Genomic DNA, 27,840 nt, shown 5'->3' with positions numbered 1-27,840 from the left:
AGACATGTAAATAGAATAAATAGGAGTTTATATTTAACATTGTTTTAAGACAGTGAGAGGGACCTTTGGGGGAAAAGAGAGATGGAGGAAAGAGGTGAAAAGAGAGAAAGAGAGTGAAAAACTGAGAATAATAGGGATCTTCTTGGAAGTGCTGTACCTGCGGTCCTGGAGCCCCTGGCAACCCGGGATCACCTTTTGCATCAAGTTCTGTATCTTCTCCTTTAGCAGGAGCACCCTTAAAAACGAAGAAGTTCATCACACATCATCAATGTTATATTTTCAGAACCCCTTTAAATGCTTATTCAAGGTCATATTTCTTCAAAGATAAAAGTCCTTTTGGAGATACATACTTAGAGAAATGATTTAGGATTTTATAGTTTATTCCATTATGAAGAATTCAAAGCATTTTTATATTTTCTACAATCAAAAATTTACAGTGGGCTGGGTGCAGTGGCTCACGCCTGTAATCCCAGCACTTTGGGAGACCAACATAGGCAATCACCCAAGGTTAGGAGTTCAAGACCAGCCTGACCAACATGGCGAAACCCCATCTCTACTAAAAATACAAAATTAGCCAGACATGGTGGCATGCACCTGTAATCCCAGTTACTTGGGAGGCTGAGACAGAAAAATCGCTTGAATCCAGGAGGCAGAGTTTGCAGTGAGATGAAAATGCACCACTGCACTCTAGCCTGGGTGACAGAGCAAGACTCCATCTCAAAAAGAGAAGAAGATTACAGTGGAAAGAAGAAAGATGTAGAGGTAATAAATCATTTCCCAAGACACCCAACCTAGTGGCAATTCTGGCTCTAGAATGTGGGGCCCTGAGCATGAGGTCAGTTCTCTTCTAGACTCTGCTTTCTTAAAGAATGATACAAAACCTATATATTTAAGACTCATTATGACAAGAGCCAGAAGGAGCTGTTGAATAGGAATAAATATCATGTCCTCATTATTATTGATTCTGAATGATTAAGGTCTGGATTATGAAATCCTATTTGTAATGACTTAAGTTTCTTTATTTAATAGAAGTCCTTTTTATATGTACAGTTAGAGATTTTCAACCACAGTAGTCCACAAATGACTTACCTTTTGCCCTTTCAAACCAGCAGCACCCTAGGAAAAAAGCAGCCTGTGAACAACTAGAAGAAAATCAAATGCACAACAACTAGAAGAAAATCAAATGCACACACTCCCACTTGGTCTACTGTGCCCTCTCTGCTATTGTGCATCCCCTCCCCACCATACACCTTCTACAGGCTTACAAATCAAAGTCTCCCCTGAGTCTTTTACCTCCTACCATATTGTCCTGTCTCTCTCTCGTCTCACCTGCAAACTTCCCATTTTGTTCATTTCCCACTTATTCCTCTGCCCCCTGCTCCATCCTACCATGGAATTGTCCATTGCTAAGGTCAGACATGATATTGATGTTACTAAAACCAGTGTCAATATGTCAGTCCACCTCTGATTGGACTTTGCAGCAGCATCCAGCAGCTGTCTGCCACTCCTTTCTACTACAATAGATCTTTCCTGGGCCTCCATAATACACCCCTGCTGGTTTTCTTTCTACCACCAGGGCCACTCCTCTTTTGCAGGCTCATTCTTCTTGATCTCAACATTACTGCTAGAGTTAAGTCTCCGTTTTAAGCCCACTTTCTCCTCACTCTGACTCCTTGAGTCACCACCAGCTGAGACCTCTTCTCTGAAAGAATCCAAGTGCCTGCCGTGCATCCATTTGGGTGTCTCAAAAGCAAAATAAAGTCTCAGTCACTAAACTTACACTCATAATGCATGTATTCATCCATTCCCTAATGATTAGTTGAATGTCTACTATTGGCTTTCCCAGACTGTGCTACCATAATGACAGATTTGTGTTTTTGGCCATGTGGAGTAGTTCACTTTTATTTATACTTTATGTCTTTGATGGGAAATTAGAAATGCAAACCTACCAGGATCCCTGGGTAGCCTGGTGTCCCTGGGAGTCCTGGAAACCCCTGCTCACCCTAAAAGACATACAAAGTTTGTCATTATTCTTAGTTGTTCTAGAATAGCCTATTCAGATATTTTTCCTGTTTCTCGCTTCCAACCTTGCAATGGTAAATCTAGACAAAGTAATCCGAATTCCTTATGGCTACTGGGTCATGAGGCTGAAGACCAAAAAACCATTATCTTAATTAAAAACAGGATTAGAATACTGTTTCTCAAATTGTGCATAAATGGCAAAGTCTAATTGTGCCAAGAACTTTTTAATTGCTGTTTCCTTCAAACTTGAGTAATTAGTTCATTCATGGCCACCATTCTGGAGAAAAGGAGAGCTCCGTTCAAAAACAAAAGGAGGTGAGTGAACACTGAAAAGCTCAGTCACTCCTTCCCCAAAACGAATTCTGCACTCAGTGCTTTGGTTTCTGATTTATGTCCACAACCTCACATGAAAACAACCAGTTGAGCTCCCAGTTTTCTTTCTATGGGAGAACTTTTCTTAAAAGACAATTAGTAAGGAATATGGATAAAGAAAAGGGGAAGTTTCCTGGCTCCAAATCTTACTGTTGGTTATGGCCTAAAGGAATGTTTCAAGGAAAGCCTGTCTGCCTTTCATTGCCACTTCACCTTGATTCAGTCATTCAGCAAATCATTTTTAAAAAATTATACTTTAAGTTCTGGGGTACATGTGCAGATCATGCAGGTTTGTTACATAGGTATACAAGTGTCATGGTGGTTTGCTGCATCCATTCCCCCATCATCTACATTAGGTATTTCTCCTAATGTTATCCTTCCCCAATCCTTCTACCCGCTACTATCCCTCACCTAGCTCCCCAACCCCACAACAGGCCCCAGTGTGCGATGTTCTCCTCCCTGTATCTGTGTGTTCTCATTGTTCAACACCCCCTTATGAGTGAGAACATGTGGTGTTTGGTTTTCTGTTCTTGTGTCTGTTTGCTGAGAATGATGGTTTCCAGCTTCATCCATGTCCCTGCAAAGGACATGAACTCATCCATTTTTATGGCTGCATAGTATTCCATGGTGTATATGTGCCACAATTTCTTTATCCAGTTTATCATTGATGGGCATTTGGGTTGGTTCCAGGTCTTTGCTTTTGTAAACAGTGCCACAATAAACATACGTTTGTATGTGTCTTTATAATTGAATGTTTTATAATCCTTTGGGTATATACCCAGCAATGGGATTGCTGGGTCAAATGGTATTTCTAGTTTGAGATCATTGAGAAATCGCCACACTGTCTTCCACAATGGTTGAACTAATTTGCACTCCCACCAACAGTGTAAAAACGTTCCTATTTCTCCACATCTCTCTAGCATCTGTTGTCTCCTGATTTTTTAATGATCGCCATTCTAACTAGCGTGAGATGGTATCTTGATGTGGTTTTGATTTGCATTTCTCTAAAGACCAGTGATGATGAGCTTTTTTCATATGTTTGTTGGCTGCATAAATGTCTTCTTTTGAAAAGTGTCTGTTCATATCCTTTGCCTATTTTTTGATGCGATTGTTTTTTTCTTGTGAATTTGTTTATTAATCAACTTCTGTGTGAAAAGTACATACCTTAGAACCATTGCATCCTGGTATACCAGTAAGTCCGTATGGTCCAGTATTGCCTGGGGTGCCCTGGAAGAAGAACAAATCTCAATGAGGAGGGTCATCCCAAGAAACAGCACCGAACCCAAGGGAAAAGACGGACCGATTTAAATAGCTCTTGAAATATAAATGATTGTTTATATGGTTGGGTAGTAATTACTTACATTGTGGTTTTGTATATAATTTCAGTAACAACAAACTAAACAGAATGATTAAAATGAAGACTTATCAAGTGAGATGTGGATATTTCAGATAAAGCAAAAGCCTTTTATCCATAAAATAAAGTCCCTTAACACACTGTATTAAGCTGGGGAGAAAGGAAGAGAAAAAGAAGAGGAAAGTGTGCACAGATGAAACTATTTTATTATTCTATGCTATTAAATACAATCATTTCATTCTATCCTATCCTATCCTATCAGCTTGTAATATATAGTTTGCTTCAGTACCAGTGGGGATTAGTTCCAGGACCCCCATGGATACCAAAATCCACAGATACTCAAATCTCTTATATAAAATGATATCGTATTTGCACATAACCTATACATAATTCTCCTGTATACTTAAAATCATCTCTAGATTACTTATAATACCTAATAACAGTGTGAATGCTATGTAAATAGCTCTTATACTGTAATGGTTTTTAAGTTTATACAACTTTTATTATTATTTAAAACAAATTTTTGATCTACAGTTGATTGGTAGAATCCATGGATATGGAATCCATGGATATGGAGGGCTGACTTACTGTATAATTTACTAACTGTCTTATCCTATTCCATCCTATCCCATCCCAACCCATCTTGTACCATCCCATCCTATCCCATTCTATCTTGCTTGTATTTCAGGAAGTACATTTTGACTTATATGTCATATAAATCCACACACTAATATCATATACCATCATAAGGTGCTATTTTCTTTATGTATTAGAACACATTTCCTTGTTCAACTGTTTTAACTTCTTTATTGAAACGAGCTTATGTTTAAATTTTCTAGCTATACAGATTTTTCCTATTACTTACTGGAAGTCCAGGAGAACCGGAAAATCCTGGCAATCCAGTTATTCCCTGAAGACAGAAAAAAAAAGGAGGGAGTGGCAAAAAGAACAAACAACAACAACAAAACTTTAAACATCTTTAACCTATAAACATAAGTGTATTTACCATTGCAATGATCTTTTTCTGAAACTATAACTGGGAATGGCTCGAAACGATTGGGAAAACAAACACAAAAGGTTTAAACTTTTGTACATCTCACATTTATGTAATTGTTAAAAAGATATCATTAAGATTATTTCTGGCTTTGGGGATAGATTCCTAAAGTACGATATGCATACAATAAAGTGCTCCAATCTTCTGAGAACAGCTTTACTGAACAGCTTAACGAATGTTGACCTATGTGCACTTTTGTACACCATCATCCCATCAGACACAGAGCTTCTCTATCGCTGCAGAGGTTCCTCATGCCCTTTCTTGGTTGGCTTAACACTTGCCCTAATGTGCTAACCACTCTTTTGACGTCTATCATTATGGATGAGTTTTACCTGTTCTTCACCTTCATCTATGGAGCCATATGCACTGTACTCCTTCCTGACATTTGTGTAACTCCTACGGTGCAAAGCTGACCTTTTAAAAAGAAGAACGAATTCATCAAACGATCAGGATGGACTGGTTGGACTACTAACCCTTACACCTTTGGCACCAGTGAGTCCTGGAAGTCCTGGAGAACCCTGGATCCAAGTGAAAAAAGAAAAAGTAAACACTCTGAAAATTATTTGGTACTAAGAAATCTATACATTAAACCCAGTCTTATTCACATGCCAAGCTGTTTTGCTCTTGTGATTATTTCATTGTTAATAAGATTCTATTGCTTGTTTATTTCATTGGAGCTAAACTGTTTATCAGAAAGGACAAAAATTCATTCAAACCCTTGCTACTCAAAGTGGGGCTTGGGGCCTGCAGCCTTAGCATTACCTGGAAACTCATGAGAAATGTAGAATCTTAGATCTGCCTCACCCCCCAGACTATTGATCCAGAATCTGCCTTTTTAACATGATTCTTGTACACATTAAAGTCTGCGACGTGCTGCTGCGAAGTGCCAATTAGCCACACAGCTGCTGGGGTCTGCTAAAAATGAATGGACAATTACAATGGTGGATGAGAATGGCAGCCGCATTTCTGTGCACAAGAAACACTGTATTAACAAAGCGTGCCTGACATGCACAAGGAAATAAATAGCCAAGCAAGAACTGCCTGAACCAGAGAGAAGCTTGCTTTGGGCATGCAATGCATTCAGTCTCGAGGCCCTATTTCTTGGAGAATAACCTTAAATGGAGACTGTTTCAGCTAGGCCATGTGGTGTGAAAGTTTCATTGTCCAAAAGCCATTTTCATCATTCCAGAGAGTTTCAGTATGTTTTCTTTTACTATTATTATTATTATTGTTTGAGAAAAGGGTTGTTACAGAATCCTCTGAGATTGCACTGTCAAGGCCAAAGCCAGTCCCTCCCATCTGAGGTGGAATTCTGGAGTGTGTGACTGTGTTCAAGCCATTCCCCTTCTCTACAGGATTCTACTCAAAAGGTTTTACTTTCCTACTTTAAATTTTTTTCATGTAGAAAACATTTAAAACCAAGAAATGTTGTAAATCTAAGACATCTTTTTGGTCAGGTTTTAATATCCTCTAATTGTCTGCCTTTGTAGCTATTAATAGATATCTGGAAGGGTTATAAGCCTTAAAATATGAATCTGTGGCAACAGGGCACTCAGGTTTTCTGGATTAATTTTATGGACTGCCTGCACTCATGTAACTCATACTAAGCACCGTGGGTTTACGACTATTTTAATGAATTGTAGCATCTCTAAAGAAATGCTGAAGAGAATCAAGCAGAGTAGGGTGTAGAAAGCAATTTTTTTAAAGAAAGGAATGGCATTAGGCTGATCTAAGTCCAGGGTTGAAGTGGCAAACTCGTCCTATCAGTGGAACTGGAGGAAAACCTGAGTCCCTACCCTAGAGGAAGTCAGTGTTCAGTTTCTGCCCAGACTCTGAATGACCTTTTCAAAATAAGGATGAGAAGAAGGAGAAATGGACAAAGAGAACACATACATGAATATGGTAGACAGGGAAATGGCAGAATTACTGGAAAACAGCAAACTCTTGGGTTTTTACTTGTAAGCTGTGGGTGCAGATTTAGTTTCTTTGGTTTCAATAGTTTGATTCTGGTGTCATGTATGTGACATAAGAAATACATATTTGTTCTATGACTTTGGTTCATGACACAGAGCTCCCAAAACCCTTCTAATATTCTGAGTGATAGGAGTGTAAAGATCATCTTTTGTTCTAATATTTGATGTTTGACCTCAGTTCTTGACCCAGAGCTTCTAAATTCCTTGGAATATCCTGGGTGATAGAAGTGTCTTTTGTTCTTAAGTGGCAACTCTTTGTGGGCTCCCAGATGGGGGCTGGTCATCAGAAAGACTGAGCCATGATTCGAAGCTTGAAACTTTCAGCTCCAGCCACACTTCAGTGAAAAAAGGAGAGCTGGAGATTGAGTTTATAGTTGATCCTGCTCAAATGATGACAGCTCCTTAAGAATCCCTAAAGCACGGCATTCAGAGAGCTTCTGGGTGGGCGAACATCCACGTTCCAGGAGGTGGTGCACCTTAACTCCATGGTGACAGAAGCTCCTGGACTTGAGATCCTCTGGACCTCCTCTGATGTATCTCTTCATCTCTTGTTCGTAAACTGATAAATGTTCCCATGAGTTCTATGAGGCTCTTTAGCAAATTATACCGGAGGAGGAGGCCATGGGAACCCATGATTTATCTGTAGTCAAGTTGGACAGAATTATGGGTAACTGAGGACCCACTACTTATGACTGTTCCTGAAGTGGGGACAGTTCTGTGGGACTGAGCCCTTACCATATGGGATCTGCACTAACCCCAGGTATTTAATGTCATAATTGAATTGTTGGGTACCCAGTTGGTATCCAGAGAGTTGGAGAATTGTTTGGTGTGAGCGCAACCCCACACATGATGTAAAACTAGGCTTGAACTCTTATTTTGCTCCCTGTGGGCTGCATGACCCAGGAAGAATTACTCCAATGCTCTGTGTTAGTTTTCTCATCCAGGTAGTGGAGGTAATTATGGGAACTGTTATAAGTCACCATAGTCATGATTTGTGGGATTGATGTGAGGAGGAAATGAGATCCAGAAAGAAATTGATGGCTCAATACTAAACACAGAGTTCATACGCAGTAGGTTGGCTGTGGCTTTATTATTTACATATTCCATACATTATGCTCATATATATTTTTTTTTTTTGACAGAGTCTTGCTCTGTTGCCCAGGCTGGAGTGCAATAGCATGATCATGGCTCACTGCAGCCTCTACCTCCAGGTCTCAAGCAATCCTTCCACCTCAGCCTCCTGAGTAGCTGAGGCCATAGGCATGTGCCACCACACCCGGCTGATTTTTGTATTTTTTTTTAGAAACTGAATCTCCTTACATTGCCTAGGCTGGCCTCAAACTCCTGGGCTCACATGATCCTCCTGTCTCTGCCTCCCAGAGCGCTGGGATTACAGGCATGAGCCACTGTGCCCGGCCTCTAATACATATACTAATATATTATGAAGTTTTTAAAAGACCCTGTATAGATCAATTATAATTATTGTTCATAGCTCATTAGTTGGTTTATAGCTTGCTGGAGGCCAGTAGTCAGGGGAATGAATGTATGGGTGCGTGAGAAGCCAGGCTTAAGTCTAGCTAATGTCCACAGTGGGAAAGAGTACTCAGCAAATCCAGTGGTTATGCAGTTATTTAGTAAATCCTCTTGGGTATTTATTTCAACAAAGCTCTTTGCTGTATCACAGACTTTAGGGTAAGAATGTGTGAAGAGTGGGAAGGGTCATAGACTCTGGATGTTTAAGGGACCAGAAGGAAAAGAGATGGGGAGGTAGGAGAAATACAGAAAGACAGACAAGTGTTTCAAGGAGTGGAGAGAGATCCACATAATTTGAAACTGAGCAGAGGGGTTCGGGTCAGATTAAGATACCAAACTATGTATTGGCACTGGCCTCCTGAAGGTCATTGGTGATCTTTGCTGGGGTGTTTTCAGAGGAGAGGTGGTAGACAGCAAATTATCACTGAGGACTGAATAGCTGATGAACTATAGGCAGCATGTTCTTTTAAGAAGTTTGACAGACAAAGGAAAGTCAGGGAGAAGATGGCAATCCCTTGGTCACAAGACCTAAAAGATCAAGAGGAAGTTTTGTATTATCATGGGAAAATGTTTGCATGTTTAAGAACTGAAAGAGAAAAGCCAATAACCAAAGAAAAGCTGTAATATCTGGAGAGAGAGGAGGCACCTCGTGGAACAAGGAATCCCAAGGATGGAGGCACAGGTGGCTGGACAGGTCTTGAATGAAGCAAAAAGAGCTTTCATTCTCTAATGTAGGAGGAAAAGAGGTAGGAACAGATGCAGATGTAGAAACTGTGTAGATTAGGGAGGGAGATGAATCTGAACCACAGACTAGGAGCTAATGATGATCGTTTGCAAGTCTTGGAACAGGATCCAGTTCTATGTGGCCAGCTAATTCTGAGACCAGGATTTGCCATGCACCTAGTAGTTGGCTAAGATGTGGAATTCTCACCAGGTTTGCAACAGCCCAGGGGGTAGGCATGAAAAGGGCTGGGTAGGTTGGGGATTTTCCACGCTTGCAGGATGACATACCTTGGGTCCCTGTGGTCCAGGCAAGCCTTCAGGACCTGTGAATCCTTTCTGGCCAGGAGAACCAGGGGGTCCAGGAAAACCTTTTTCCCCCTGTTAAAACCAAAACACGAGAAATGCACAGAAGAGCTACTATCCAACAATAAATAATAAACACACCAATAACCATTATATTCTCTTGTTTATGACTTCATGTGACTGCATATTTTTTCTTTGGATTAAAAAAACCATAATTAGCACTCAGAAGTGACTACATAGGTAACCAAAAAGCTACCAGTTGTTAGCAGTTGTCTATAGGCTTGCAAGTGGTGGCCCTTGGTCTTGTAGAAACTTTAATTTCCCCCAAATGGTAGAGCTATGTAGAGTAGAGCTGAAGGGAGAAGGAATAAAAAATTCAAGGGAAAGCCCAGGTAGAAATATCAAGGTTAGTGGAGTGTTTGTTGTGTGATGGAGAGACAGTGAGGGTCAGGTGCAAGAAGGTGTTTGGAGAGTATACTTAATTATGTAGCTTGAAAGAACGCCACCAGGCAGGTTAGGAGTCTCAGCCCTTTCTTGATTACACAGGAGTTAGTAATTTAATCTGCTATTTGTGTAGGAGATGCAATTGAGGTAGCAAGGGTGGCATAACCAAAAGAGTTTGAGCTCAGTAATGTTTTAGAAGGAGTCAGATAATATTAGGGGAAAGTACCTAGCAAAAGTGAGTGAAAGTACTTTAAGCCCAAGGCTTGACATGGTTCTGCCAACAGTCTTCCCACGGCTGTGGATCTTGGAATTATGTTTGTCCCTCAATGTCAATGGGGGATTGGTTCCAGGACCTTCCCCCATCCAAAAACCTGTGGATTCTTATACCAAGTGACATAGTATTTGCATATAACCTAGCACATGCTTCCATATTGCTTTAAATCTCTAGGTGATTTATAATACCTAATACAATGCAAATGCTTTGTAAATAGTTGTTATACTGCATTTTAAAATTTGTATTATTTTTTATTGTTGTATTGCTATTTTTTATTATTTCCCCCCAAGTATTTTCAATATGCCATTGGTTGAATCTGAGGACTTGAAACCCATGGATAAGGAGGGCCGACTGTACTTTTCAACAGTAAAGGCCACCGGCTGATTTGGTCAATTGGGTCAATTTAGTGACACAATTGGCAAATTAAAACAAAAAAGAACAAGTCAGCTATTTTACATTGTGTGTGTGCACACACACTCAGTAAGAAGAGAAATAAAAGAATGTGCTAGACCCCTCTCCCTACTTAGTTACTTTCATACACCCTAGAATAGCATCTTGCAAGTAGTAGAAACTCAATAAATGCTTCTTGAGTGCAAGGTGAATCCCAGAAAACATGCTTCCCAATGGGAACCTGACTTCTAAGACATTCATAGATTCAAGAAAAAAACCTAAATCCAACTACATGTGAATTATGAAATAATTGTAAATAAGTATAATAATAAGTATAAGTAGCACACACATCATATAGAAATTATTTTAGATAAAGAACTTAAATATGTCCTTAAAACATTTTAAAATAGTCATCCTTCAGTATTGTTAAACAATTAATTAGTGTCTCTGAAGAAAGGGCTTGGTAAACAAAGAAGAAAACTTTAGTTCTGCCTCTATCTTAATTATCACAAATTGCAAGTTAATGGAGCGAATTAATGAGATTTCACGGCATTCCTTTTTTTCTTGAATTCTGCAATGGAGCTTCTTCCCTCTGCTGAATTTTGCCTCAACCAGTGTGCTGCTGTGGAATTTCTCCACCAGGGGGCGATGTTGAACCAATGCTGCAGGACAAAAATCTGTAAATTTAAATGTTTATTTTCTGTCAAAGTGAATGAACCAAATCGTTTTCAGTTTTTCTCTGGTGTTTAGCAACATTGTAAATAGTGTATACATATGGATGCTTGTCATAAACTTTCTTTTCCTCCCTCATTTGCTACTTATTCTTTACAGACCAAGAGAGTTATAATTTAATTGCCAGTGTATATACAAGCTTCCTAGACGGCGATTTTTTTTCTTTTTTAAGGTTAATGTTTATATACAGTTACTCTAAAATTGGATTTGGGAAATAGAACAACATACTGTTGATCTTTCTGCTACCGATGAAAGAAGACGGTGGGTTACTAGAGTTTTACAGTGTAAAGAAGCAGTATTAGGTTTTGTTTTTACCTTCTGTCCTTTGGCTCCATCACAGAAGCACTGGCCTTTGTCTTTACAGATACAGCCCTAAGAAGAGAGAAAGAGTTTTGTTTAGAAACAGCTGCATACATCCAAATCAAAAGGGTAAAAGCAAATATATTTCTCTGTTCTTTGAGTATTGGACACTATCCATTAGGAGCCAGGTGCCTTGTAGCAATAGATCAATAGAAATAGAGCAGAAAAGTGAGGATATGTTGCATGTGGCAGAAATGTCGGAGAAGAGTACATTATTTGCATTGTACTCGGGAATTTTAAGTATTTGGTTGGTACCAAAGTAATTATGGTTTTTGCCATTACTTTTAATTACTTTTGTACCATCCTGATAATTTATTAATGGAACAACAAAGTCACCTATCCTTTTTTTTCAGAATAATATCTAATTGAATCATAAGAAATTGCTACTGTCACAGGTAGAAAGTGGTCAAATAGTGGCAAATTCCTAGGTTCTACATAGTGTTCATATATGTATATGTGTATATATGCATACTGTATACATGTATATGTGCCTTGTATGTAGAATGCAATGTATTTGGTTGGTGCCATTACTTGGACATTTCTTTTTGTTGCCATTACTTTCAGTGGCAAAAACCACAATAAATTTTGCACCAACCTTACATGTATTTCTGTAGATTAATATGTAATATATTCTATAGGTGATATTAAGGTTTTCTTTGCCTGAAATAATGTTTAAGACTGAGAAGACTTTCAATGCCCATTATGCATCTTTAAGGAAAGCAAACTAACTCATTAATGCTAATATCAGAATGTTCTTTTTTTTATTCTCAAATATTTTGAGCAACAGAATGTTTTTTCTCATAAAACCAAAACCAAAACAAAAAAATTTAGCTGTGAGCGAGGCATGCCTTATCCTACCTAACTAGTTACTGTGATATACTTACCCTCCAGCCCTCACACCTGTGCACATACCAGCTCCAATGGACATCAAAATTTCAAAACTTTTCTGCCAGCAGAAGAACAAATTAAGAAATAGTTTCAAATAATAGACTTAAAACGTGTTTTGGCTAGGCACAGTGGCTTATACCTATAGTCCTAGCACTTTGAGAGGCCGAGGCGGGTAGGTCACTTGAGGTCAGGAGTTCGAGACCAACCTGACCAACCTGGTGAAGCCCCATCTCTACTAAAAAATACAAAAATTAGTCAGGCATGGTGGTGGGCTCCTGTACTCCCAGCTATTCAGGAGGCTGAGGCAGGAGAATTGTTTGAACCTGGGAGGTGAAGGTTGCAGTGAGCCGAGATCATGCCATTGCACTCTAGCCAGAGTGACAGAGCGAGACTGTGCCTCAAAAAAAAAAAAAAAAAAAAAAGTGACATACGTGCTACATATTATATGGTTATACATTAATCCTTTGCTTATTTTTTTTCAGGTTAATATTAACTGAAAATTAATTTGCTTTCTCCAGAAAATATATTGATAACAGAAGCCAGGCAAGTCTAGGGGATATACTGGCTGGTTAGTAGGGAAAATAAAAAAAGAAATGCTAGATCTAAGGTGGAGAATTCTATTTATGCAACCAAAACAAGCAAACAAAAAAACCCAAACAAACAAAACTATCTTTAATTGAATATCTTTCCTTAGTCTTGGGCTGGCCGTGCTGTCATTCCAGGAGGGGAGTGCATAGTAATTTTGAGACATTCATCATTTGACACGCATCATGTTTATATACACTGCAATTTATAGGACTAGGAAGTAACTACTAGGTGTCTACCCAGAGGAAAAGAAGTCATGTGAAAATCACACTTGCACTCACTTATTTATAACAGCACAATTCAAGATTACAAAAGTATGGAACCAGCCCAAATGCCCATCAGTTAACAAGTGGACAAAGGCAATGTGGCATATATACCATGTAATACTACTCAACCATAAAAAGGAATGAAATAGGCTAGGCATGGTGGCTCACCCCTGTAATCCCAGCATTTTGGGAGGCTGAGGCGGGCAGATCACCTGAGTTCAGGAGTTCAAGGCCAGCCTGGGACCATGGTGAAACCCCATCTCTGGTAAAAATAAAAAATTAGCCAGGTGTGGTTGGCAGGTGTCTGTAATCCCAGCTACTTGGGAAGCTGAAGCCAGAGAATTGCTTGAACCTGGTAGGCGAAGATTACAATGAGCCAAGATTGTGCCATTACACTCAAGCCTGGGCGACAAGAGTGGAACTCCATCTCAAAAAAGAATAAGAAAAAACAATGAAATGATGGCATTCACGGCAACCTGGATGGAACTGGAGACCATTGTCTTAAGTGAAGTGACTCAGGAATGGAAAACTAAACTCGTGTGTTCTCACTTAGAATTAGGAGTTAAGCTATGAGTACGCAAAGGCATAAGAATGATACAATGGACTTCGGGGACTTGGGGGAAGGGTAAAAGGGGAGTGAGGGATTAAAGACTACACACTGGGTACAGTGTACACTGCTCAGGTGATGGGTGCACCAAATCTCAGAAATCACCACTAAATATCTTATCCATGTAAAGAAACACCACCTGTACCCCCAAAACCTATTGAAATTTAAAAACAGAAAGTGACTGAGAAGGAAAATCTACAGTCTCCCCAAAGTTTTTAATCTTTTTAATCTTGTCTTTCTGGGGTTTTAAACTTTAATGCTCATTTCAATCACATCTTTAAGTATACTCTACTAAAACTCTAAGTGTGGATTCCCAGACAGCAGCATCGCCTGGAGACTTGTCAGAAGTGCAAGTCCTCAATGCCACCTTCCACCCGCCAGCATGCTACTCCCTCACGGCATCTGGAGGAGGCAGCAGGGGCTCTGAAAGAGAAGCTTGAGTCTTATGCCCAAAGGTACAAGCCACCGGGCGAGGAAACTCAACCTGGGCATGGACCCTGGGCTCAAGTGTGCATGGAGTAGCTGGCCACTGTTTTCAAATGGACAATGATCATCTCTGATTCTTCTACCCCACAGATGCCACACAGCATTTGGATTCTGAGCCTCTAGGGCCAGAGGGAGGAAGAGCAGATTGGCAATTCTCTAATGCATGGGAAGGTGTGGGGGCCTTAAGACAGGCTTAGTTTTATTTCTTGGAGTAAGAGTCACATTCACCATACACTACTGGACATCATTTGGTCTTAGCTTAAGCAACTAGGTGTTTGTTGATTTTCTCCAGACTAGACGGGGCCCTTTTTCCTATACACTCCCATGGAGCCTTTGCAGTTAGATATTTGGTGCCTATTTTTTCCAATGACTGTTTGTCCCAGGAGAGAAGAAATTGTGCAGTCGTATTCACATTGGCATCTTTCGCGCATATGTCCTATACAAATGTTTGTGGATTGATTGGATGAATCAGTGAGTGGATGGACAGCTGATTTATTTGCATCCAATTTGAAGGCATGTGAATTGCATTGCTGTTTGATGGGATGTCATGATGAAGATATTTTCCGCATGTATTAATTATGAACAACAATAATCAAAATGGCAAAAAATGGTTCAAATAAACACAAGGCTAATTATTTGCTAATTGCTTGGATTAAAAGAAATTCTTTTGGAAAAATGTAAACCCTCAGAAGTGTTGACATACAGTAGAGTGAACACTGGTATCTTCTCCCATCTAAGTTCACCAGCTGTGATGTCCCCCAACTCCATCTCTCTGTCTCTCTCTCCTCTCTTTCTCTCTCTCTCCCCCCCCACACACATGCACGCACACACGCACACACCAGTTTTCCCCCAAATCATTCAAAAGTAGACTGCATGCAACATGACACTGCACCCCGAATACTTCTGAATGCCTCTCCCCCATCCATTTCCCACCTTTATCTTCCAAACTAAGAAATCAATGTTCACACAATAACTTCAGGATACCAGTTTTTAAATTAGATCTTCAGCCCTATACAAGGCCCTCAATGACCAGAGAAATTGAAAAACTGTTTAATGTTTAGCAAACCCATCATTTTATGCCAGATATTTTGTCAGTGCTTTCACCTGTAGTCAACACGTGAGGCCTGATGTCAACAAGTGGCTCACAGTTGAAAGCATCCTGAGGACCCACCCGAGTGCTCAGCAGTCAGGTGCGGGCTCTGATCTGAGCATGCTGTTCCCATGAGTCCTCCCTGCCTGGCGTCTGCCTTCCCATCACCACCTGCAGCCAGGAGGTGCCTCCTTTATTGTCATCAAAACAACAGTTCTTGATTTTATTTTTGTTACTGTCCCTCAGTTTGGGTCTTGAACTTTTAGTGCCAAAATATTTAGTTTTTGATGTATTTGGTTTCTTTGCACATTAAGGTAGAATTTCTATTTGATAGTTGAGTAGCAGCTTATTGGTTAATTGAAAAAATTAAAGTGAAGAGTCAAAAACAAACACACAGAAACATGAACAGCAGTTAACTTAAAATATATAAATGCTCAGAAATTCTTTAATCTTGCGAGATAGGGTCCTGGTCGTCCCTTTGGAAATGGGTCTACTGTTTAGAGTTTGATGGCATCATTCTTGCTAAATCACACCCACAGTGCACCACTGACAAATTCCAGTTTTGGCTTTTGTTTTTTTAACAGGTCAATTGCTTAAAGATGCTTGTGGAGGCCGGGCACAGTGGCTCCGGCCTGTAACCCCAGCACTTTGGGAGGTGGTGGCTGGCAGATCACTGGTCAGGAGTTTGAGACCAGCCTGGCCAATATGGTGAAACTCCATCTCTACTAAAAATACAAAATTAGCCAGGTGTGATGGTACATGCCTGTAACCTCAGCTACTTAGTAGGCCGAGGCATGGGGAATTGCTTGAACCCAGAAGGCTGAGGTTGCAGTTAGTTGAGATTGTGCCACTGCACTCTAGCCTCGGAGATAGAGCTAGACTCTGTCTCAAAAATAAATAAATAAAGTAAAAAATTAAAAAGATGCTGTGGAGCAAGCTGGCTATAGAGTTCTTCTGGATATTAATCCATGTTTTTCTCTAACTCTCTAAGTGCTAGATCAGTCACATGTAATTGAATCACAGTTTTGCCTCTCAATTTTATCAAATCTTTCAGCTTTACTTTTACATAAACAAATGTCTTTTTATGCATTCATATTTATTTTATTTTATTTTTTTGAGACAGAGTTTTGCTCTTGTTACCCAGCCTGGAGTGCAATGGCGTGATCTCAGCTCACCACAACCTCCGCCTCCTGGGTCAGGCAATTCTCCTGCCTCAGCCTCCTGAGGAGCTGGGATTACAGGCATGCGCCACCATGTCCAGCTAATTTTTTGTATTTTTAGTAGAGACGGGGTTTCACCATGTTGACCAGGATGGTCTCGATCTCTTGACCTTGTGATTGACCTGCCTCAGCCTCCCAAAGTGCTAGGATTACAGGCGTGAGCCACTGCGCCCAGACAGTGCATTCATATTTAATCACTTAATTTTTTAATATTTAATTAAATTCCTTCATTAAAATAATAAGTTTAACCAGCAGGAATCTGAGTGAAATAGCTACTCTTAAAACCATCTGGTCAAAAAATGGGCAAAAGATTTCAATAGATATTTCTCAAAAGAAGACATGCAGATGGCAAACAGGCATATGAAATGGTGCTCAATATCAATGATCATCAGAGTAAACCTGGGAGTGCAGATATCTCTTTGACATACTGATTTCCTTTCTTTTGGATATATACCCAATAGTGGGATTGCTGGATCATATGGTAGTGTATATGGTAATGCACATCAAAACTAAGTGAGATGTCATCATATAAGTCAGTTAAAGTGGCTTATATCCAAATGACAGTCAATAACAAAGGCTGGCAAGGAAGTAGAGAAGAGGGATCCCTTGTACAGTGTTTGTGGGAGTGTAAATTAGTATCATCACTATGGAGAACAGTTTGGAGCTTCCTCAGAAAACTCAAAATTGCACTACCATATGATCCAGCAATCCCACTATTGGGTATATATCCAAAAGAAAGGAAATCAGTATGTCAAAGAGATATCTGCACTCCCATGTTTACTGTAGCAATGTTTACAATAGCTGAGATTTGGTAAAAGGTGAAAGATTTATATGATCTGAAGAGAAACCAGAGTATAGAATAGCTAAGATTTGGAAACGGTCTAAATGTCCATCAACACTTAGATGGATAAAGGAAATGTGGTACATATGCACAATGGAATATTATGCAGCCATAAAAAAGAATGAGATCCAGTTACTTGCAATAACATGGATGGTACTAGAGATCAATATGTTAAATGAAATAAGCTAGAAATAGAAAGACAAACATTGTATATTCTCACTTATTTGTGGGATCTAAAAATCAAGTCAACTGAACTCATAGACATGGAGAGTAGAAGAATGGTTACCAGAGGCTAAGAGGGGTAGTGAGGTGTTGGATGGGAGGTAGGATGATTAATGGGTACAAAGAAATTAGAAAGAATAAATAAGATTACTTGACAGCACGGTAGGTTGATTATAGTCAACAATAACTTAATTGTGTATTTTAAAATAAAGAATGTAACCAGGCATGGGGGTTCATGCCTGTAATCCCAGCACATTGGGAGGCCAAGGCAGGTGATCGCTTGAGCTCAGGAATTTGAGACCAGCCTGAGAAACATGGAGAAACCCTAACTCTACAAAGAAACAAAACAAAAACAAAATTCAGCTGGAGGTGGTTGTGCACACCTGTAGTCTCAGCTGAGATGGGAGGACTGCTTGGACCCAGGAGACAGATTGCAGTGAGCCAAGATCATGCTGTTGAACTGCAGCCTGAGCAACAGAGGGAGACCCTGTCTCAAAAAATAAAATAAAATAATAATTAGATTCTTTGTAACTCAAAGGACAAATGCTTGAGGGGATGGATGCCCCATTCTCCATGATGTACTTATTTCACTTTGCATACCTATATGAAAACATCTCATGTGCCCCATATATATATAAACTTATTATGTATCCACAAATTGTTTTTAAAATAATATAAAAAATAAAACATTAGTGGAGCAGACATGTGCTGGTATATACTAGGGAGAAGCCTCCAGCTCTCAGCTGCTATTACACAGAGGTATGGAGAATTCTGGGGTATCCAGCAGTCAGTTAAATGAGAAGCCATTGTGAAAGGGTTGACAGTGCTCTCCAGTGGTATGTGTCTGCCATATTATCTATGTACATGTGGTCCGCCCTGCAGATGAGGCTCTAGAGCCAGCTTTAAAGCTGTGCTTCTAAGCCCGAGTTAGTGGAACTGCTCCAAAATCATTCCAGCTTTAATTCTCAGTTAAATTGGCAGGGCGTAGCTTGCACGTGCAGCTGCATAATTAAGCTGACTAGGACTTCATAGTATGTGACAGTGTTGCTGACGTGTGGATGCCGCACCTGATTGTGTGAATGATAGTCAGGGCAGCTCTCTGGTTGCTGTTCAGCCCTGCCTGTGTGATATTGCAGAGACCCCAGCACAGGGGCACTTCAGTGCTTCTGGATGGTGATGACACTAGCTCAAGACTCAAGATAGTAATTTCTCTTACTAATGCCAGTTTTTCTTCAATACATTTTCAATATGCAAATGTTTCAATAATTCAAAAATTCAAATGGATTATTTAAAAGATACAGAGGCCGTATTTTTATTCTTGTTGATTTTAATCCATCTACTTTTCTTGGACTCATGTTTTTGAAACACTATGGTTACTTTAATAGTAATAACCCATTAATTACTATTCAACTGTTAAATCAGAATGGCCTAAGGCTAACTATTAAGGAAGCATACTAATGGATATTTCTTAGGCAACATTTTTATGATTTTTCTCCTTCCAATAATAAATTACCTCATAGTTTCCTCCTGCCTTAATGGAATACAAAATTATTTGTCATGAACCGAAAGCTCTTAATAATAATATTATGGCTTTTAAACTCCCACCATCAGGAAATGACCCGAGATGACATGATATTTTAGCACTTGTGGATATTAAATAGCTAAATTTGTGGAAATCATTATTTTCACAGTTGCATTTATGTTTTGCGACCTTACTTAGAATGCAAAATAAACTTTTATTGTAGAGAATCCAAAAAGATTCGGAAGTCTAGAAATAACAGGCCATGTATGTATGGACCTAGTGAATACCTATGGACCCATCTATGTGGAATCTACTCCCAGCACGGTAGCTACAAACTGGAGCTTTGGGAAATTTCTTAATCCTTCCAAGTTCCCCCATCTGTCAAGGGAGATATTAAGATGCATCCTGCAGTGTTTTTGTGAGGAGGAGTTGAGATGCTGTCACTAGCATGCCTGGTACTCTGCATCAGTAAGGACTCAGTCACTGGGGCCTCCCCTCTCTCATTTGTGGCTACAAGATCCCAAGCTGCAGGACATCCACACTATTGTTTGACCCTTTCTTCCTTCATTCTGCCCTAGCCACCTTCCTCCCTGACATTTTCTCTTGAAGTCCCATGTCCAGTGCCAAAGAATTGGCATTGAATCTAAGAGCAACAGTGAGAGACTGCTATTATCTATCTCTAATAAACAACAAACAAATTAACTAGCATTTGTTAATAGTATTATTAGATTACACTGACTATATTGGTTGATTAACCAAATATCATTTGCCTAAGAGCACAGACATATATTTTATTTAACAAAATATTAGTTAGAGACCCCAATGGTACTTGATGCTTATCCACGAAAGGTGCCAGATCCATTATGTCACACAAAGGCAGCAAGCCTCCCAGGAGTGCGGATCAGTTGGCTCTCACACTCTTCTCTTGATCTCAATTCTCAGAGTGCCCATGTGTCACCCCTGTTTCACCTGCACATCACTTTCCCTTATGAGGCAAGGTGGTACAAGGTGAAGGGCACCAGTTCCAGCTCTGCCACCTCACCTCTGTAACTCTAGGCAGTCTGAGGTGTCTTGGTTTCTACATCTGTGAAATGGGGTCAGATTGGTTAGCACAGGTAAGCCCTGAGAAGAGCTCACAGGATACGCTGAGGGTTGTTACTGTCGGCTGTTACTAACTCATTAACTTGATACTGATCATTAGGTGCTCCTGAGTTCGGGGTTTAATCACTTTCCCTAGACTGCGGGTGGGAATTGTGTCTGACAATTCCTTATATCCCCCTAGCACTGTAAACAATTAACTGTTTAACCTTAAAACTCATGGAGGATCTCATTAAACACATACATTTTTATTGTTCATTGAAAGGACCAGGAAATATGTATATGCATTTTTATTAATAGACCAGAACATAATTTCCAAATAATCTTGACAATTTCCTCTTTCTACCCTCAACACCCAGCATGCTGGTTCCTGTGCCTGCTGGTGAAATAGACGTAGCCTGCCCTGCCTTTCTCCAATCTCTCTCCCCTAGTCCAGCCCAGCCCAGCCCAGCCTGGATTCATAGCAGGGAAGCTGGCACAATCACAGCTGGTTAACACCCTACTGAGCAGGTCTGTTGATTCTGCATTATGATTACTGACCCTGCCAGTCCCTCTGCCCAGCCAATAGCCTGAGGGGAAAGTTTGTGTGTGTGAAAAGAGCTGACCAAGTACAGCCAAACCGTGCCAGACAGACACCACGAGCTGTCCTCTGCAGGGCCGCCTCTGCCTGTGTCTGCCTTAAGCAACCGACCGTGCGCCCTGGCACCATGCCCTCCAGTGAAGGAGAATGACACCCATGGACTGCTTTGCACGGTGCCCCTGGCTGCCCCGCCCTGAAGCTGCTGTCACCACTCTTGGACATCAGAGAAATCTCACTGCAGCTGCCACTTCCTATCTCTCAACTCCTGTCCAGAGACACATCACTAGTCTAGACATCTAAACCAGCCACCCATTTTTGATTTTCTGGATGACAGCAAGTATACAGATTACTAGCTCTGACAAAGAAGGTGCAATGAGAGCCCTCTGGTACATTTGACAATAAACAATATGGTAAGAAAATTTTGCCTGTCTTATGCAATGCAGAGAATGGTAGGTATATCTATCATCGATTTCAGGCTCCCTTTCTTTTTTATTCTTTTTTCCCCCTAAAAGGTTTTGAATGCAGAAAGATTGAGAAACCTTTGCCATTCTGGTAAGACAAATAGATTCTACAGGATCCCTTGATCATGACAGTGGTAGAGGAAATGAACTTCCATCAGCATTGTAAAGATCTCAGGATGTTTTGAGTACTTTCCCTCAGTGCTGGCTGTCTTGTATTATTAGATCTTATAACAATTCTGTAAGGGAGATGTTATTATAAGCTCCATCTGATAGATGAGAAAACTAGGATTTTGAGAGGCTAAGGATAGTAAAAACATTGAGAGTGGGAATCCGAATTCAGGTGAGGCTATCTGATCTAGGATCATATTCTCAGGTGCAGTGTTGTATTTCTCCTCCTCCTCCTCCTCGTCCTCCTCCTCCTCCTCCTCCTTCGAGATGGAATCTCACTCTGTCTCCCAGGTTGTAGTGCAGTGGTGTGATCTTGGCTCACTGCAACCTCTGCCTCCCAGGTTCAAGTGATTCTCCAGTAGAGACAGGATTTCACCATGTTGGCCAGACTGGCCTTGAACTCCCAACCTCAAGTGATCCGCCCACCTCGGCCTCCCAAAGTACTGGGATTATAGGCGTGAGCCACCGCACCCAGCCTGTATTTCATTATTGATGGGTACTGCTGGTGACCAAGGCAATGGAGGAGGAGGGATATGATTCTTCTTCCCATTACCCTATCACTGTGCCCCTCATGATAGGACGTTAAATCCCAGTGATAAACATAGCATAGTAGCTCATGAAATTAGCTGTATAATGCAGGCAGACAGCAGCTTGCAGGCCAAATCCAGCCCTCTGCCTGTTTCCATCTGGCCTATGAGCTAAGACTGCTTTTTATATTTTTAATGGTTGAAACAAAATCAAGAGAGAAATACCATTTTGTTATGTGAAAATTACATAAACTTCAAAACTCAATGTCCGTAAGTTAAGTTTGCATTTCATTACACAAATTTTGTGGATGTTTATTTTCTCTGTTGCTATGTAGGTATCTGCATAATAGCCTTCATTTTGCCTCTTGGCTTGCAAAACCTAAAATATTTACTACCGGGCTCTTTATGGGAAAAGCTTGGTGATTCCTGGTGCGGTTTATCTTGATTATATATTTTTTTCTGTGGCAATATGAAAATTGCATTAAAAAATTAAGAGGCCAGGTGTGGTGGCTGATGCCTGTAATCTCAGTACTTCGAGAGGCCAAGGCAGGTAGATCACCTGAGGTCAGGAGTTCAGAACCAACCCATCAACTGGGTGAAACCTAGTCTCTACTAAAAATACAAAAACTAGCCAGGCATGGTGGTGCACACCTGGAATCCCAGCTACTTGGGTGGCTGAGGCAGGAGAATTTCCTGAAACTGGGAGGTGAAGGTTGCAGTCAGGAGAGTACCACCATACTCCAGCCTGGGCAACAGAGTGAGACTTTGTCTCAAAAAAAAAAAAGAAAAATATTAAGATAGAAACTTAGAGAAGAAATCAGCTGTGAGCTCCAGTGAGAGATGGTCTTTCACCTTGGAATGGCAGACTGGGACCTCTCTCTTCATTCTTTCCCCACCCTCTGCCTCCCCTTTTCCCACTGTGCTTCTGTCCAGGGCTTGGGGGACATAGAGAATACAATCTGGGGACTGGAAGAACCCAGCAGATCCTCTAGTCATGTTTTTGAACTTTACAGGGCAGTAAAATAAATACGTCTTAAAAAGAAAACAAACAGAGGAGTGTCTTATTTATATTTTTCAATATTAGGGCAATGGCCATTTCCAAACACAAACAAACCAAAACAATCTCCCACCCCCCAACCAACAGCAGACCTCTCATCTATCCTCACATTCCAGAGGAAAATTAACATACCAGAAACAAGTAAAAGCCCACAGAATAAAAGATGTTTCTGGCCAGGAGTTCACGCCTGTACTACAACACTTTGGGAGGCTGAGGCAGGCAGATCACTGGAGCTCAGGAGTTCGAAACTAGCCTGGTCAACATAGTGAAACCCTGTCTGTACTAAAAATACAAATTTAGCCAGGCATGCTGGCGTGTGCCTATAGTCCCAGCTACTCAGGCGGCTAAGGCAAGAGAATCGCTTAAACCTGGGAGGTGGAGGTTGCAGTGAGCAGAGATTACACCACTGCTCTCCAGTCTGGGATATAGGGTGAGATCTATCTAAAATAAAAAAATAAAACAACAAAAAAATAAAAACATGTTCCCTTAAAATGGGAACTTGATAAAAGGCTCCCATTTTACTTGAAAAATAAAAAAAATCTACCTTGTTGTTATTTTTCTCATTTACTTTGGGCTGGTGCAACCCTGCCCTGGGAAGTGCTGAATTAGCCACATCCACTTCCGTTCTTGTTGGTCAGTCTTTGCTTTGTCACCTGCTGCTGTGGGGTCTTCTGTCTAAAGAGGTGAAAATAAGCCAATCTTTCACCTCATGCAGCTAATGGGTTAATTTTTTAAAAATCTGCCCTGACAAAGGCCTTCTCTGCATCTTTTGAGATAATCATGTGGTTTTTGTCTTTGGTTCTGTTTATGTGGTGGATTATGTTTATGGACTTGTGTATGTTGAACCAGCCTTGCATCCCAGGATGAAGCCTACTTGATTGTGATGGATGAGCTTTTTGATGTGCTGTTGCAATCGGTCTGCCAGTATTTTATTGAAGATTTTTGCATCTATGTTTATCATGGATATTGGCTTGAAGTTTTCTTGAGTCTCTGCCAGGTTTTGGTATCAGGATGATGTTGGTCTCATAAAACGATTTGGGAAGGATTCCCTCTTTTTGGATTGTTTGAAATAGTTTCAGAAGGAGTGGTACCAACTCCTCTTTGTATGTCTGGTAGAATTTGGCTGTGAACCCATCTGGACCTGGGCTTTTTTTGGTTGGTAGGCTATTAATTGCTGCTTCAACTTCAGCCCTTGTTAATGGTCTCTTCAAGGTATCGACTTCTTCCTGGTTTAGGCTTGGGGGGGGATGCATGTGTCCAGGAATTTATCAGTTTCTTCCAGGTTTACTAGTTTATGTGTGTAGAGTTGTTTGTAATAATCTCTGATGATGGTTTGTATTTCTGTGGAATCTGTGTTGATATCCCCTTTATCGTTTTTTATTGCATCTCTTTGATTCTCTCTTTTCTTTTTTATTAATCTGGCTAGTGGTCTGTCTATTTTGTTGATCTTTTCGAAAAACTAGCTCAAATTAGGTATTGATAGAATGTATCTCAAAATAATAAAAGCTATTTACAGCAAACCCACAGGCAATATCATACTGAATGAGCCCAAACTGGAATCATTCCCTTTGAAATCTGGCACTAGACAAGGATGCCCTCTCTCACCACTCCTATTCAATATAGTATTGGAAGTTCTAGCCAGAGCAATCAGGCAAGAAAAAGCAATAAAGGGTACTCAGTTAGGAAAGGACGAAGTCAAATAGTCTCTACTTGCAGACAACATGATTGTATATTTAGAAGATCCCATTATCTCAGCCCCAAATCTCCTGAAACTGATAAGCAACTTCAGCAAAGTCTCAAGATACAAAATCAATGTGCAAAAATCAGAAGCATTCCTATACACCAATAACAGACTTAAAGAGGGCCAAATCAAGAATGAACTGCCATTCACAATTGCTACAAAGAGAATAAAATACCTAGGAATACAACTAACAAAGAATGTAAACGACCTCTTCAAGGAGAACTACAAACCACTGGTCAATGAAATAAGAGAGGACACAAACAGATGGTGAAACATTCCATGCTTATGGTTAGGAAGAATCAATATCATGAAAATGGCCATACTGCCCAAAGTAACTTACAGATTCAATGCTATACCCATTGAGATACCAATGACCTTCTTCACAGAACTGGAAAAAAACACCTTAAACTTCATATGGAACCAAAAGAGAGCCCGCAGAGCCAAGTCAATTCTAAGCAAAAAGAACATAGCTGGAGGCATCACACTACTGGACTTCAAACTATACTACAAGGCTACAGTAATCAAAACAGCATGGTACTGGTACCAAAACAGAGATATAGACCAATGGAACAGAACAGAGGCCTCGGAGGCAATGCTACACATCTACAACCATCTGATCTTTGACAAACATGACAAACACAAGCAGTAGGGAAAGGATTCCCTATTTAATAAATGGTGTTGGGAAAACTGGCTAGCCATGTGCAGAAAGCAGAAGCTGGACCCCTTCCTGACACCTTACACTAAAATTAACTCCATATGGATTAAAGACTTAAACATAAGACCTAACACCATAAAAACCCTAGAAGAAAATCTAGGCAAAACCATTCAGGACATAGGCATAGGCAAGGACTTCATGACGAAAACACCAAAAGCATTGGTAACAAAAGCCAAAATAGACAAATTGGACCTAATCAAACTCTACAGCTTCTGCACAGCAAAAGAAACAGCCATTAGAGTTAATCAGCAACCAACAGACTGGGAAAAAATTTTTTGCAATCTACCCATCTGACAAAGGGCTAATATCCAGAATCTACAAAGAACAAATACAGATTTACAAGAAAAAAAGAAACAGGCCCATTCAAAAGTGGGTGAAGGATATGAACAGACACTTTTCAAAAGAAGAAATATGTGAGGCCAACAAACATATGAAAAAATGCTCATCGTCTCTGGTCATTAGAGAAATGCAAACAAAACTACATTGGGATACCATCTCATACCAGTTAGAATTGTGATCATTAAAAAATCTGGAGAAAATAGATGCTGGAGAGGATGTGGAGAAATAGGAACACTTTTGCACTGTTGATGGGAGTGTAAATTAGTTCAATCATTATGGAAGACAGTGTGGCAATTCCTCAAGGACCCAGAAATAGAAATTCCATTTGACCCAGCAATCCCATTACTGAGTATATATCCAAAGGATTATAAATCGTTCTATTATAAACACACATGCACACGAATGTTCATTGCGGCACTGTTTACAATAGCAAAGACTTGGAACCAACCAAAATGCCCATCCATGATAGACTGGATGAGGAAAATGAGGCACATATACACCATGGAATACTATGAAGCCATAAAAAGCAGAGTTCATGTCCTTTTTAGGGACATGGATGAAACTGGAAACCATCATTCTCAGCAAACTGACACAAGAACAGAAAATCAAACACCGCATGTTCTTACTCATAGATGGGTGTTGAAAAATGAGAACATATGGACACAGGGAGGGGAGCATCACACACTGGGGTCTGTAGGGGGGAAATAGTGGAGGGACAGTGAGGGGTGGGGAGTTGGAGAGGGATATCATGGGGAGAAATACCAGATATAGGTGATGGGGAGGAAGGCAGCAAACCGTATTGCCATGTGTGTATCTATGCTACAATCTTACATGTTCTTCACATGTACCCCCAAACCTAAAATGCAATAAAAAAAGGAAAATATATATAGAAAAAAAAAGAAATTAAAAAAAAACTGCCCTGAAACATTTTTTCAGAAAACATTATGTCTTATAACAAACAAAAAAGACAAAAAGCTGCCACAACACCACAAGTGAAGGAAAATCAGAGCTGCAGACTGGCTGGTCGCGTACATCAGCGTGGATGGGGCTTCTTAGGTCATGTGTCTGGTTTGTCTATTCGTAGGACCAGCTCTTTAAAAAAATTTTTTTTGAAAATGTTATTTATAAAACCAAATTTTAGGTTAAGTGGCTCACACCTGTTATCCTAGAATTTTGGGAGGCCAAGGTGAGAGGATTACTCAAACCCAGGAGTTGGAGACCAGTCGGGACAAGATAGTGGGACTCTGTCTCTACAAAAAAAAAAAAAAAAAAAAATTAGCTGGGCATGGTGGTGCAAGCCTGTAGTTGCAGCTACTGGAGATGCTGAAGTGGGAGGATCACTTGAGCCCAGGAGGTTGAGGCCACAGTGAACCATAATTGTGCCACTGCACTCTAGCCTAGGCGACAGAGTGAGATCCTGGTTAAAATAACAAAACAGAAAAACAAAGTTAGCTGGGCATGGTGGCACGTGCCTGTAGTTCCAGCTACTTGGGATGCTGAGGCAGGAGGATCACTTGAGCCCAGGAGGCTGAGGCCCCAGTGAGCCATAATCATGCCACTGCACTCCAGCCTGGGAACAGAGATCATGGTTTCATTTTCTAAAAAAAGAAAATGACACAAAGCATGGGTTTAGTTTTTATACAAAACCAGTGTATCTCTTTTTCAGTTGATAATCAGTGAAGAAGCACTTGATAGAACTTTACTTGTCAACCCATAACTGAATCAGGTCCTGCAGGGTTCTCCTTGACCATGCCAGAGGGCTAGAGTCTTCTGATGGGAAGAAGTCTCCCTGGTGAGGCCACATGCGGACCTTGCCCAGATGGTGGATGACTGATGCCTTTCACAGCCTCCATAGGTGCTCCTTGGCTAACTACACCAGTGATCAAGAGCAAA

At 40.4% G+C, this 27,840-nt stretch overlaps 1 protein-coding gene and 1 long non-coding RNA gene across 11 annotated transcripts in view; one reads left to right on the top strand and one right to left on the bottom strand.

The window, feature by feature from the left end:
• COL4A3 (collagen type IV alpha 3 chain) overlaps positions 1–27,840 on the bottom strand; it is a 148,241-nt gene that overhangs the window by 65,136 nt on the left and 55,265 nt on the right. For 3 of the 6 annotated variants that reach the window (XM_078328700.1, XM_008999616.5, XM_008999620.5), the window contains exons 2-9: positions 11,490–11,546; positions 9,320–9,409; positions 5,276–5,320; positions 4,614–4,658; positions 3,559–3,621; positions 1,950–2,003; positions 1,090–1,116; positions 158–235 (exon numbers count right to left, since the gene is read on the bottom strand). In XM_078328700.1, coding sequence (XP_078184826.1) covers positions 158–235; positions 1,090–1,116; positions 1,950–2,003; positions 3,559–3,621; positions 4,614–4,658; positions 5,276–5,320; positions 9,320–9,409; positions 11,490–11,546 — 459 coding nt within the window. Of the gene's footprint in view, positions 1–157; positions 236–1,089; positions 1,117–1,949; positions 2,004–3,558; positions 3,622–4,613; positions 4,659–4,754; positions 5,321–9,319; positions 11,120–11,489; positions 11,547–27,840 lie in introns of all 6 variants that reach the window. The other 3 variants (XM_078328701.1, XM_078328702.1, XM_008999619.5) reach the window with 3 other exon arrangements.
• The window catches only part of LOC144576721 (uncharacterized), a 152,494-nt gene that overhangs the window by 75,734 nt on the left and 48,920 nt on the right, over positions 1–27,840 (top strand). For 2 of the 5 annotated variants that reach the window (XR_013519137.1, XR_013519139.1), the window contains 2 exons: positions 11,539–11,603; positions 12,905–13,731. The exons of 1 other annotated variant lie outside the window; for it this stretch is intronic. This is a non-coding gene — a long non-coding RNA (uncharacterized LOC144576721). Of the gene's footprint in view, positions 1–4,587; positions 4,813–11,538; positions 11,604–12,904; positions 13,732–27,840 lie in introns of those variants that run through there. 2 more of the 5 variants (XR_013519133.1, XR_013519138.1) reach the window with 2 other exon arrangements.

This window comes from Callithrix jacchus, chromosome 6 (assembly GCF_049354715.1).
Source record: "Callithrix jacchus isolate 240 chromosome 6, calJac240_pri, whole genome shotgun sequence".
NCBI lineage: Eukaryota > Metazoa > Chordata > Mammalia > Primates > Cebidae > Callithrix > Callithrix jacchus.
Note: the sequence above shows the minus strand (reverse complement) of the source record. Positions and strands in the feature narration are given on the sequence as shown.